The 14,580-nt window shown below is 32.1% G+C and overlaps 1 protein-coding gene across 1 annotated transcript in view; it reads right to left on the bottom strand.

The window, feature by feature from the left end:
- The window catches only part of ZBTB41 (zinc finger and BTB domain containing 41), a 57,857-nt gene that overhangs the window by 20,386 nt on the left and 22,891 nt on the right, over positions 1 to 14,580 (bottom strand). The window contains exons 7-10 of the mRNA XM_030818702.1: positions 11,790 to 11,885; positions 9,934 to 10,040; positions 8,350 to 8,455; positions 3,225 to 3,313 (exon numbers count right to left, since the gene is read on the bottom strand). Of these exons, the coding sequence (XP_030674562.1) occupies positions 3,225 to 3,313; positions 8,350 to 8,455; positions 9,934 to 10,040; positions 11,790 to 11,885 (398 nt within the window). The remainder of the gene's footprint in view (positions 1 to 3,224; positions 3,314 to 8,349; positions 8,456 to 9,933; positions 10,041 to 11,789; positions 11,886 to 14,580) is intronic.

Here is a 14,580-nt window from a genome sequence, read left to right as displayed (position 1 = left end):
ATCCAAATGGCCAATGAGCAGAAGAACAGGTACTCAACATCAGTACTTATCACAGAGGTGCAAATCGAGGCCACTCTCAGATAGTGCTACGTATCTATCAGATGGATTAAAAAAAAAAAGTATCAAATGTTGATGAAAATGTGAAGCAACCGAGGTTCTCATATGTGGCTGCTGGTGATGTAAATTGACACAATTACTTTGAAAAAACTACTTAGTAGTACCTACTAAAGTAGAACATATGAATATCCTATGAGCCAGGAATCCTAGGGCCATGAATATATGCAAGAGAAAAGAATGCATATGTGTATGAAAAGACATGGACAAGGATGTTCACAGCAGCTTTATTCCTAAGAGAACCAAGCAAATATAAACCAAGTATCCATAAAAGTAGAATGAATAAATTGTAACAGTCATATGAAGATGAAAATGAAAAGAAACAAATTACTGTCATAAGGAAATCCACATTGAGTATTTATTAAGTAAAAGAATCCAGATAAAAAAGATTACATACTACATGATTCCACTTATATGAAGTTCAAATAGACAAAATTAATTTTTGGTGCTATTAATATAAGTCAAAATAGTCATTATCTTTGCAAGGAGGTTACTGACTGGGAGGAGCCATAGAAAATCCTTCTGAAATCTTGGTAGTGTTTTAATATCTTGATCTGAGTCATGGCTACACTGATGGATTCATTCATAAAAATTAATTGAGCTGTTTGAGATTTGTGCACTTTGTGTGCTATACTTCAATTAAAAAAAACTTACAAAGAAAATTCACCTTGAATAAAAAAATCAGTCAACATTAAAATCAAGTCCTAAATTTGTGATCATCTTTATGCCAATTTAATGAATATGTTTCAACAAGGCAACTGTTAAAGAATAGATGTAATCACTACATTCTGAGGACTGAGCAAACAAAACTCATGATTAGAAAAAGCCATCTGTACAAGAAAATCTTATATACATTTTCCAACTAATTTATCTAACTGTGTGGTTTAAAAAAAATCAAAAAAATTAGAGAAGAGTCATAGGAGAACATAATAAATTTATTTACTCAGCAAATATTTATTGAGTGCCAAACTCTTCACAAGCCCTAGGATATGCATTGATTTACATACTCATTTGAAGCAATTAGGTGTACTGAACTGGCCAAAACTGAAACAAACACATTTTATTGTTTCTCCAGATGAGGATATGGAGAAAAGACATACTAACAGAAGAAAAAAAGTTATAGAGGAAATCTAGTTAAGGAAATTCTAAAAAACAAAAATTTAGCAATATATACATAATGAACTAAGGGTATCCCAACTAAGGAAAAAAAAATCTGAAGAACAAAATTTTTCTGGTCACCTGCTATGAGGGTAAGGATGGTTCAAAATCCTTCACCATTTCCTGGATAAACTATTCCATAAAATTACTATCTAATTTTACTCTACCTCTACATTTGGCAATTTTCCTTCTGATTAATAAACTCAGCAATTCTGCTTCCTTGATAAAGATACCCTAGCTAGTAAACATTAATATCTCATTTTCTAGAATGTAAATTAATGACATTCTGGCTAATCTATTCCCAGTGTTTACTGTGAAGAATTACTCACAATACTTATAACTCTCAATGCACAGATAAAATTGAGTTTCTGAACCTATAAATCTCAAAAATAGACTTGGGAACATGGTGACCATTTCTTGCAAAAGCCACTCTGTGAAATCCTGTCTGGGTAGACTGTCAGTCACTTTAGATTGAGAGTTGGTAAATAAAGTTTTATTGGAACACAGGCATGCTTCATCTGTTTACACATTGTCTATAGCTGCTTTCACATCACAACAGCAGAGCTGAATGATTGTGACAGACTATTAGCTTGCAAAGCCTAAAACATTTACTATCTAGCCCTCAACAAGTATTTGCTGACTCTTGCCTTCTATTATTTTTCCCTCTCATTTCGTAATAGCCATAGTCTTTGTCTTATTCCATCATAGAGCTAATGTCCTCAATTTTCAAAGGGCAGAGAGACTTGTCTTCTAATTCCAATTAACTGTGAAATATCCAGAGATTGATGTTCCACATTGTCACTGGCCACCAACCAATCACTATAAATCAGTGTTTTTAAAAATTTTGATGCAATGTAGCCAGCACTAAATTTCTACTCAAGTTGTACAGTTCTTAAATCATCAATGGTTTGAAATTAACTTTCTGTAAGTTCACCATCTCTTTCAAGTCATGAGTTCTATTAGGTTAATTATTTACAAAAGATATGGAAGATACCATCAAGTTCGTTTCCTTGATGGTACGAACCTTGAGGAAATACACACTTTTATTTATGCTCCCACAAATTATGCCTTTTTTTCATTTGGAGAGGGGTGTAACTTTGCTTTTAACAGCAGCACTGTATCAGTAGTAAATCCTTTACTGCAACTATTTGCTACTAATATTGCCAAATTCAGTTATTTCCCATTCTAATATTTATGAAATCACTTATTTTTCTCTTCCAGAATAGCAGCTTGACAAAATCCGAACTGAATATAAAACAAAGCAGCCACAAATACATAAATGGGCTTGTTTCTTAAGGAAAACAAGGTTTTAAAAATGTTAATTTATATGGAAAGGCAAACAAGGATTCAGACAATATATAAGAAAGAATCTAACATATTCTGTATTTCAAAATGTAGTAACATTCCCAAGGCAGAAAAAAGAAAGATTTTGCAAATGACAACTTCTGGAAAGCAGCTGAGGCAAAGCCTTTTACTATAACTACCTATAAATCATGACTGACTATGTAAAAAGGAAAATGAAACGATGGTAACTTGGCAAACAAGACAATGAGGTCATATTTGAATTACTCTTTTAAAAGAGAAGAAAATAAAAGATAACGAGGAATTTAATCTGAAGGCTTAAGAAAAGCCTTCAGAAAGTGAAATAAAGAAGAATCATAAAACAATCAGAAAAGGGAAAATTACAACTAAAAGTTGAGTAAATATCTTATGGAAAAAGTTTTCTCGAGTTTTATAAAATATTTAAAAGTATTAAAACTTACATAACAGAGAATAGAAGATGAGAATATTGTTCAGTCATGGCATGAACTTCAATATAATAAGTAAAAATCTTAATGGAGAAAACCAAAGAAATTTAACCAAGAACAACAAAGTTTAAATGCCTATATTTTACTTCTGATTACACTATATATACCTATATATATATCTATGAACTACTCGTTAAATTTTACCTGAATGTGTTCGAAAATGCATTTCCAGACTTGATTTGCCTTTAAAAATTTTCTTACAAACATCACATTGATGAAATGTTGCTTTATATCTAAGAAAATAAAAAGATTTGAGTTTTTCAATATAATTTTAATAACTAATATGACAATAATATTAATAATTATATTAATAACTAACATAATGAAAATAAGTTGCAACTTCATTTACAACTGTGTATATAATTCTCACATTAACAAAGTATAGAACTCCAAAGAAACATGGAAATACTTTTAATGTGTTGAGCTTGCCTCTGGTTCTTCCTCTTCCAGTTACATCCAACAAATGAATCTATAAAAAGAGGTCCATAGATTTTCAACTGCTTTAAGTCACTGAACTTTTATTATTACTAGCTATCCAAATATACAAAAAGAAAAATTATAAGGATAGAAACAGATCAAGAGTGGCCTAAAGGGGAAATGAAGAGTTGTCTAGAAAGGGACAAGGCAGAAATTTTGTGGTGATGAAACTATTCCATATCTTAATTGTGGTGATGATTACATGACTTGCAGAATTATACACTAAAAAGAATGAATTTCACTTTCTGTAAATTACACCTTAACTAAATTTAAAAAATAGATGCTCAGGCTGATTAAAAAGAATCTGCAGCCATTTCAAAACCCACATTTATCAAAAAGGTGAAATTGCTCTCATCAGTTCATGTCCTAACAAAAAAATTGTAAATTTGAACTTATAAATAAAATAAATTTTATACCTAAATTTAAAAATGAAATATTAGTCGTTTATTTTTACTACAAAATAATAGACAGAAATAAAGCAATAAGTTATCGAAAAGTTAACTTAGTAAGCACCACAGCATAGTGCCTAAGAAGTGTCTTTGAGTTAAACAGTTCTCAACTGAAAATTTTATTGTGAGAATTGAGATATTTATAAAATTATCATTTAAGTGGCAGTTATTGAGAAAGCCATATCATCTCACCTCAGAAGCAATTCATATGGAATGAATACATGACAAAATAATTAAATTAAACCTGGGCTACTTAATCTGTAAAACAGTTTGCTCTTAACATATCCATTGAGTTTTACTGGAAATGTTTAGAACATTGTTACCAATACGACATAGCAACATACTATGCCTAGGATTTTAAATGTCCCTCATTTTTCAATTCATCCAACCCAACATTTATAAGACAACATGCAAAGCACTGTCCTAGATGAACTTAATTCTACTTGATGAAACAGATGGTTGTTTTTATTTTCGTTAGAGACAGGGTCTTGTTCTGTCACCCATACTAGAGTGCAGCAGCATCATAATAGCTCACTGCAGCCTTGAACTCCTGGGCTCAAGCTATCCTTCTGCCTCAGCCTCCTGAGTAGCTGAGACTACAGGTACATGCCACCACACCCAGATAATTTATTTTCTTTTATTGTTTTGTAGAGACAGGGTCTCACTTTGTTGCCCAGGCTGGTGTCAAACTCCTGAAACAAACATTTACACAGATAATTTGGATTTTGTGAATTGAGATTGTCAATAATAACCCTGGCAAAAGGCTCCTAACCAGTATGCTTGGTTTACCTTATTCCATTCATATCCATGGTAAATATAAACAGAGATACAAACAGGGTCACCGTGAGCACATAGAGAAAGAGAGGAAGTAGTACTCGACTGGGGGCAATTTTGCCCCCCATAAAACATGTGGCAATGCCTGAAAACATTTTTGTTTTTCACATCTGGGGATAGGAGAATAAGTGCTACTGGCATATAATGGGTAGAAGCCATGAATGTTGAGAAATGTCCTACAATACACAAGAAAAGAATTACTTGGTCCAAAATGTCAACAGTGTTTGGGCTGAGAAACCTTGCTCTATACTATGAACAAAGTGATATTTTCAACACAAATATGTACAAAACACTTTAACTTCCTCACAGTGGACTTAAGATAAATCCTGTAGGGCCTTGCATGGCTAAGACCCTATGAAAATATGCCTTGTCATTATCACATTGGATGCTAAGCCATATAGATTTTCAAGGAAGGAGAGGATAAACAATTCCAACTGAAGCAGAGATGTCAGTAAAAAAAGAACTTAAAAATGCCTATTGGATCTGGCAACAAGGAAGTCATACTGATCACTGTTTGAGCAGAATAAGATTAGAGGTCAGATTGCAACAGTGGCTGGAATGTGAAGAAGTGGTTACTGAGGTAGTCACCATAAAAGAGTTTAGAAGCAAAGATTGGAAAAATAATTGGTGGTTGGAGGGGTGTTAATCCTTAGCACTGTTTGATATGCTCACAACCTTTAATCTTCATCCATAGCCCAAACTTCATTCCTGATATTTAGAGTACTATCTATCAAATTTTATGTTGAGAATTTATATTGAACACCTCAAAGTCAATAAACGCCAAACAATTCATCATTTCCCTCTATAAATTAACCATCTCTTCTATTCTCTTACCTCAGTGGCTGGAATCACCCACCCAGGCTTAAAAATAGAAATCATCCATGACTGCCCTTATTCCCTTACTCCCCAAAGCCAATCATGAAGTATTGCTAACAAGGGCCTAAATATTTTTCAAATAAATATAACTTTTCATTACTAATGCAACTCCTGAGTTTAGTCCCTCATTATCTTTTTCTCAGATTATAACAGCTGTCTAACTGGTTGATATACTTGCCTCCAGACTTATCCATTACAAATCCAACCTCTATACATCAGTAAAAGTGATATACCTAAAATACAAATTCAACGGCGTCACTCTTTTGTTTAAAATTTTCATTGGCTTGTTATCACATAGAATGAAGTATAAGTTCCACAAAAATGATACATAGGGCTCCATATTCTGGATCTACCACCATTAGCCCCCCCCTTGCAAAAAAAGTAGAGTCTACAGATTCTAGTTCCTCAATTATCTAAGCCAACAGATAGGTCCACAGGCCTGTTAAATAAAAGGTGATGGTAGGTCCCAAAACTCCTTTCACAGGGTCCACAAGATCAACATTTTTTTCAAAATAATAAGACATTATCTGCCTTTTTTACTATGTTGGCATTGACACTATGATGCAAAAGGAACAGTGGGTAAACTGCTGGTACACTGCTAGTATCTTACTTAGTTCTAAATAAAGCAGTAGTATTAAAGTTTACTAATAATTGTATTCTTTACTACCATATACTCACAGAAAGAAAAAAATGTAATGAAAGAGTAAGATTACTAATTCTATTATATTTTGACCTTTCAGGCCTCGGCCTTTTAAATATTCTCTGATAAAATGAGAAGTACACTACTCATTTATTTGGTATGAAGTAGAAGCACTTCTACTACATACCAAAACATGATGGTTGTCTCAAGGAAAAGCACCTCTCAAAAATTAAATGAAGTGAGCTGGTCACTTCAAGACAAACAACCAACAGTGCTTGCTATCAATGATAAAATCTGAGCTTTCAAGCTAATGTAAGAACTTCGGAATACTTGTATTTACCACTGTGATCTTGACAGCTTTCCAGTACTCCTTTCTGAGAGACTGGAGGCAGTATTAACAAATGTGATCTGTTAATAGTATGCTGTGAAATGTGCTAACATTTGGAAAATCTGCATAACTCAGTGAGCCCATATTTTCTCAGTAACAAACACATGATCTTACAAAATTATGCTTGGTAAAAAAAAAAATCCATTCAATGTACAAGAGGCCAAGAGATTGAATGTAATAGATTGTGAAAACCTCATTAATCTTGTTTCACATTCCACCTTACAACTACCTTTAGGAAACTACCACTTGTTTAGTTTTAGTGTAGTAATAAAGAGGAAGATCTACAATTACCTGAGAAGACTATTAACAATATTCCTCTTTATTCCAACTACATATTTATTAAGGCTGGGTTTTCTTCATTGCTTCAACCAAAATAACATATCACAACAGATATGACAATGCTGCAGTCTTCTATTAAGCCATGAGAGATTTATAAAAATGTAAAAAAATGTTGCTCTTTTAATATTTTGTTTTGTAGTTATTTTTCAAAAAATTGCTATTTATGTTAGCATATGATAGCAAATGAATATTTGAAAATGTTTTATTTCTAATGATTCAAATAATTTATTTAAACAATAATTTATATTTTTATATTATCTTATATTATAATTTATATTACGATATATCAATACATTAAAATATATTCATATTATATTATTAATTTATATTTTTAAAAGCTCCTGTGCCAAATAATTTGTAAGGTTATAAAGAAATCATGAAGAAAAAAAAGGTATAGGACCTTTGGAGTAAGTGAACCTGTAGTTTTAAGTCTATTCGCACAATGAATTGAAGTTACTATTTCCTTTTTAAACAGCATATCTTTATATCCCAGCACTTACTAGCATTCCTTACATAAACAAAATACAAGAGTCCAATGAATACATTGATTCAATGAGTGAATCACTGAACAAAATTAATGAAATAATAAACCAACACATGGAAATGTAAAAAATGATTACAAATCAACACTTTCTACTATTCTTTAAATTGGTCTTTGATTTACTACATTTATATACACTATGTATATTTTGCTAATTATGCTCAGGACTATTAAGTCTCTTGGCACTTTAGAACATGTCTGTTATTTATCATTTGCCCAAATGCCTAATCCAAAAACATGAATTACTTGAATGTTTCACACTTAGCAACTAACCTCAGTTAAACTTTGATATCTAAATTATACTAAAAAGCTGATGTTCAAGATAGCACATAGTGCCTTCAAATAATATAATATTTTAAATGCTTAGTATGATTAGAAACAAGTTTAAATTCTGACTGCAAACATTTCCTAACAATTGCTATCTTATTAAGTATAATATATAGGCAGTATATTTAGCTCTCAAAGAGCCTCAGCAACCAAATGCCAAGATTTTTCATTAATTATTGTTAACTTGCATGTCACCTCCCTGGCCTTTGAATTAACCAAAAACAAGGAGGAAAATATAGCCTTGCTGAATTCTTTTAGGTCTATAGAGATGCTATAGAATGTAGAGAAAGAGAACTGGTTAACCTAACTTCAATTAAACAAAGTAAACAAAAAAAGTTACAACTTTCCTCAGAGACTTAGCCAATGTAAATTATGAGACATTTTGCTTTTTCACTTACTTTTGCCACACTTTCTCTCCAAGGTGTACACTTTTATAATGAACAGTGAGATGATCCCTACGACCAAAACATTTTCCACATTCTTCACACTGATGAGCTTTTTCACCTTAAAATAAAGACCCAAATATTTTGATGATAATATACATCTCAAGTTTTTATCCCCAGAAACCAACTATCAAACAGTAAGATCACATGATGTCAAATATAACAGGAAAGTAAAGCCACATTTTATTCTGCACTATTTGCTTTATATTCCTTACTCAAATAACTTTCTTCAAAAAATTTATGCTTAATTTCATGGATGTGAATCTTTTCCCCGCTTGGAAAAGGAATCAATAGCCTTTTGCTGTACACTTCAAATCATACCTTTCAATGTAACAGAGCAAGATAAATGAAACTACTTCAAAACTTAGGAATTAAAAAAAAAATATATATATATATATATATATATATATATATATATTTATGTCTGTGTATCAAACACCTCAAATTGATATACATTAAACTAAGATGAGGCTGTCTTACTGTTTATAAAAAGGACCCAAACATTTTCAGATCTTTGTACTTTACTTTTAAAAGATTTTTCATCTGTGAGGATTTCTTATGTTTGCAATGAGCCAAAATACAAATATAATGAAAAATTCTACATAAGTCCAATTTCTCATCTCTATTCTTACATTTATTTACAAAGGCTTCGTTTTAAAAAACAGTCACTGTCTCAATACCAGTGTGCAATTAAAGCATGTGGCCTCTAGACTTAGAAATTAAGAATTCTCCTCATAAAAATAAAAAGGCATAATTCCAATGGAAAAAGTCATCAGATTTTTAGTATCTGTTAGAAGTGGTGATAACAACTGCAACCTACCTCACTGAGATCATCTCAGAAAATAATTACTATCTGTTGCATACTTTATATTCAAAAATTATGTTTAAAATAATAATAATAATCACCTGTTCTACTGTGCTCATAGAGATGGCTCTTTCCCATTATTGTGCTCACAGAGTTGGCTCTCTTAGCACTTCCTGAACATCAATCTGAGAGGAAAATATGAAAGAAATCCCCAGAATATAAAAATTATACAGTATAAAGATCTGAAATTGGTCAGGATTATTAAGGTGCTCTTCTCCAAAGACAGGGTTTCAAAATTCACTATAATATACACTTTTAACACCCAATTTTAATCATTTCCCTTTTAACGTGTAAGTTTCACCAACTTCTTCTCAAATCCAACCAAAATGAGAAAAATTATCATGGCTTCTCCCTTTAGGGAAGTGTCAATAGCAATTATTAGATATATCCATGTAATATGCAAAATGCAAATTTTGAGAATTTATTTAAAATTAAACTTTACACTTTATAGTCACAAAGGGTGACCAAATAATTAAAATTACAATGAATATGTCATAAAATTATGTCCCTTTTGGATGCTTTTTTAAAAATGTTTTTAGAACCAGAATTACAAAGAAGTGACGAGCATAAACCAAATTATTAAACTAACAGCCAACATAGACATAACATCATATTATGTTCCTTTCAGGTATTTAAAAAGGATTTTAGAACTAGTATTACAAAATATGGTATACCTGAATGTATTTTTTTGTGCTTTGTAAGGTGATCATGACGGATAAATGTTTTTCCACATTCATCGCACTCATATCTTTTATCATCATGATGTACTCGTAAGTGAAGTCTATAAAGAAAAAAATTGAACACCATTAAAACTGGTGACATAGAAGGAAAAAGCTCAATAATGAATAAATGATGAATAAACAATGAAAACTGGGCTGTCTACTCAACCACTCATACATTATTGGCTTTATTTCTATACTTTCAGAGTCCTTTTCAGTCTTTTACCAGCTGAACCCAGGTCCCTACTCATCTTTTTCAAGAAAGCATTTCAACATTTGTATACGCTCAAACCACTTCTCAACATTATTCCTTCCCATCATATTAGATCCTATATCTAGTTCACTGAATCTATCAAATGTCTAAGGTTATTATCTAGCTGACTGGCCAAGACTCAAAAATATCAAAAGTAGGAGTAATCAGAAAGGAATTAGAATCAGACAAATGAAGTAAGTGTACAAGTGACTAGGCATATCATGATGATAGCAAATGATACAGTAAATGGTATGGTTTGGCTCTGTGTTCCCACCGAAATCTCATCTCAAATTGTAATCCCCACATATTGAAGGAGGGACCTGGTGACAGGTAACTGGATCATGGGGGCAGTTTCCCCATGCTGTTCTTGTAACAGTCAGTGAGTCCTCACAAGATCTGATGCTTTAAAAGTGTTCAGCAGTTGCCCCTACTCTTTCTCTTGCTTCGCCTAGGTAAGACGTGCCTTGCTTGCACCTTCACATTCCGCCATGATTGTAAGTTTCCTGAGGCCTCCCCAGCCATGCGGAACTGTGAGTCAATCAAACCTTTTTTCTTTGTAAGTTACCCGGTCTCAGGTATGTCTTTATAGCAGTGTGAAAACAGACTAATAGAGCAAATAATTGAGAATCTGTCCTATTCTGGATAATTGTTATCAACTACAAACTGATATTTAAGAATTTTCTATCTTTTATAAGAACTCAACTTTATGAAAATTACATTTTACTGCTTTTCTTCACACCAACAGAACAAAATGGGGCTCATTTTATAGTCACCCAAAGACAGTATAAAAGGCTTAGATTATTAAGATTAGTTTAACTTGAATTAATTTTATCTCCAGAGCCTCTCTCTCTATATTTATTCTAATGAAAGGAACAGCTTTCCCTTGCAAATTGCCAAAATAAGTGTTGATTTTACCAAGACCAACTGACTAGACTACCTCTAAAGGGGAAATATTCAATTTAAACTTAAAGCAAGATAAATAATATATGAAAGTGTATACACTAAAGCCATATATATAACATTTTAATAAAAATTAAAATTGTACACACATTTCAGAAGTAGTTATATATTATTTATTTAGAAAAAAACTTTTCATAAACTGCAAATATGGTCAAGGATTCAACCACAAAAATAACTAAATAAGTTATAATCACTATTAATGCACAGAAGACTTTTGAAAATTGAGAATGGGGAGTTTTTTATTTTGTCTTACTTTCATATTAAAATATTCTTTGATAGTAAAGAGTGGAGAAATACACTAAGTTTAACTGAATTTTCATTCAGAGAAAAGTAAGGAAAGAAATATTTAAATAATGCCTCAGTAAAGCCTTCTGCAAATTTGGTGTGAGAAAATATTTAATAATATTTTATACCACAGAATAAAGTTAATAAAACGTTTAGTAAAAAAAAAAAAATCTATGCAGTAAAGTTTTTGCACAACTTTGCGTATCATAAGGACTAAGAAATGTTTCAATCCAACAAAGTAATAAGAAAATAGAACTAAAATAGAGATATAATTCTATCTTGCTTAATAAAGGGAAAAAATGGTTTTACTTACCTATATGAACTTCCATGACGAAAACTTTGCCCACAAATACTACAAAGGTGAGGCTTTTCTCCACTATGGATTCTCAAATGTTCTTTCAAAGTAGTTCTGCGTTAAAATATGTATATTCAAAGATTTTTAAAATGCCAATGTATATAGTAAATAGATTTCTGGAAAACTTGCTAGAAAGGTATTCAAGCTAACTGATATTATGGCAATTCTCTCCTCTTTCTTAGAATAATTTTGTTCTTTTCTATTCTCACTAGTATACAAACATGCTTGTTATAACTCTCTCTCCTTAAAAACAAAAAATACTTCGGCCTCATTTGCCATTGGTTTGCTCAGAGATTTAATTACACAACTTAAGCAAACTTTCAAGAAGTATAATTTTAAAAATGTTCATTATGTCACTGAATTAAGTTGATCTGAATTTTGATAGAGAGGGTTTAATAATATTTAAGTAATCCAGTTTATCAGTACTATTTCTTCCAAATATATGCTTAGTATTTGTTGAAAAAATGTTTTAAAGCAAAGAAAATGTTGTAGGTATTTCTAACTTCCAGGTGCTGATGTGAAAAAAGAACCTACATACAGAAAATAATTATTGCTATTCCTAGGTCTTCCAGCCCCACTGGCCCTGGATGGGCTACTATGAAACCATTACTCCTCAAAGTACATCACTAGCAATTCCTACGGTTCTAACCTTGAGCTTCCCCACATATCTAAAGTGCTGAGTAATAATGGACAAAGTTATTTTAAGGAGAAATAAAGCGAAAGGGAAATATGACTGACCTCTGCAGGCTTTTAGCTATCACTACTACGGTCATATACTGCATAATGACATTTCAATCAATGACAGACCACATAAACAATGTTGTCCCATAAGATTACAACGGAGCTACACAATTCCTATAACCTAGTGGCATCATAGCACAATACATTACTTACATGTTTGCGGTGATGCTGTTGTAGACAAACCTACTACACTGCCAATTATATATAAGCATAGCACATACAGTTGTGTCCAGTACATAATTCTTGATAATGATAAGCAACTATGTTACTGGCATGTATTTACTATACTTTTTATCATTATTTAGAGTGTACTTCTTCTACTTACTAAAAAAAAAAGAAAGCTAACTGTAAAACAGCCTCAGGCAAGTCCTTGGAGAGGTATTCTCTAAGAAGGCATTGTTACCATAGGACATGACAGCTCTATGCATGTACTGCCCCTGAAGATCTAACAGTGGGACAACATGCGCAGGTGGAAGACAGTGATATTGATGATCCTGACCCTGTGTAGGCCTAGGCTAATGTTTGTGTTTGTGTCTTTTGTTTTTAGCCAAAAAAAAGTTTAAAAAGTAAAACAAATAAAAAATTAAAAAATATAAAAAAGCTTACAGAAAATATCTATGCAGCTGTACAATGTGTGTTTTAAGCTAAGTGTTACTATAAATGAGTAAGAAAGTTGAAAAAAATCAAAAGTTTATAAAATAAAAATGTTACAGTAAGCTGCTGTTAATTTGAGGGAAAAAATTTTAATACATTTAGTGAAACCTAAATGTACAGTGTTTATAAAGTCTACATTAGTGTACAGTAATGTCTGAGGCCTTCACATTCACTCACCACTCACTCACTGACTCCCCTAGAGAAACTTCTAGTCCTACAAGCTCTACTCATGGTCGGTAACCTACACAAATACATATATTCTTTTTTATATTTTATACCATTTTTACAGTACTTTTTCTATGCTTAAGTATGTTTAAATATATCAATACTTACCACTGTGTTACAATTATCTACAGTATTCAGTACATGCTACACAGGTTTGTAGCCTGGGAGCAATAGGCTGGCTAAACCACATAGCCTACATGTGTAGTAGGCTATACCATCTAGGTTTGCATTAAGTACACTCTATATTTGCGTGATGACAAAACTGCTTAACAATGCATTTCTCCGAACATAGCACTATCATTAAGCGGCGCATGACTGTACTTGGTTTTTATTTCAATCCCATACCTAGCAAGTTTAAAGGATGAATCTGAAATAAAAGTAGAGTTTTGCCAGTAGATGGTGCTCTTCTACAAGGCCCACCAATATGACAGTCTGTAGATACACCCAGCTTTGTGAAAAATATCTCTAAAGATATTCCCAGATCCCTACCTATTAAATAGTTGTAGTAAAAGATGGAAAGGTTATCTCTGGGATTCTTGTTTTGCCTTGTTTGCTTTTTCTTTTTACAGAAAGATGTTTAAGGGGAAAAATGAATGTATAATATATATAATAAACTTTATAATTTATCAATGTATAAACGTTTTCATATAGTGTACTGATTTTCCTATTTGACCATAATAGCTGCTATTTTAAGAAAATGGCACTTCTCATTTTTTAATTACAAAACTCTTATATACTGAAGAGTAAAAAATTTATAAGTACTGTTTAAAGAATAGTAAACACTTATATGCAGAATAAGAACATTACTAGTACCTTAGAATGTCTACCCCTACTCCTCCCTGATCTCATCCTCCTTACCACCCCCCTCAGAAATAGTATATAGAGAGAGAATAAAAAAACTAAACGAGATGTCATAGGCTTTTGAAAACCTGAGTAACAAGCACAAACCTAATAATATTGCCACTATTTAGATAAAGGGCCCAGAAGATAGTATGAACAGGATCTCCAGATCAGAGTCTAGCTCCTTCTGGCATGTCAGTAATTAATGTGATGAAAAGTACTGGAAAACAAAGGTTCACCATAGATGGAGTATCCGGCAGAGCTAGAATAGACCAGCTATTGAAAGTCT

The sequence above is a fragment of the Nomascus leucogenys genome, chromosome 9, assembly GCF_006542625.1.
Source record: "Nomascus leucogenys isolate Asia chromosome 9, Asia_NLE_v1, whole genome shotgun sequence".
Classification (NCBI taxonomy): domain Eukaryota; kingdom Metazoa; phylum Chordata; class Mammalia; order Primates; family Hylobatidae; genus Nomascus; species Nomascus leucogenys.
Note: the sequence above shows the minus strand (reverse complement) of the source record. Positions and strands in the feature narration are given on the sequence as shown.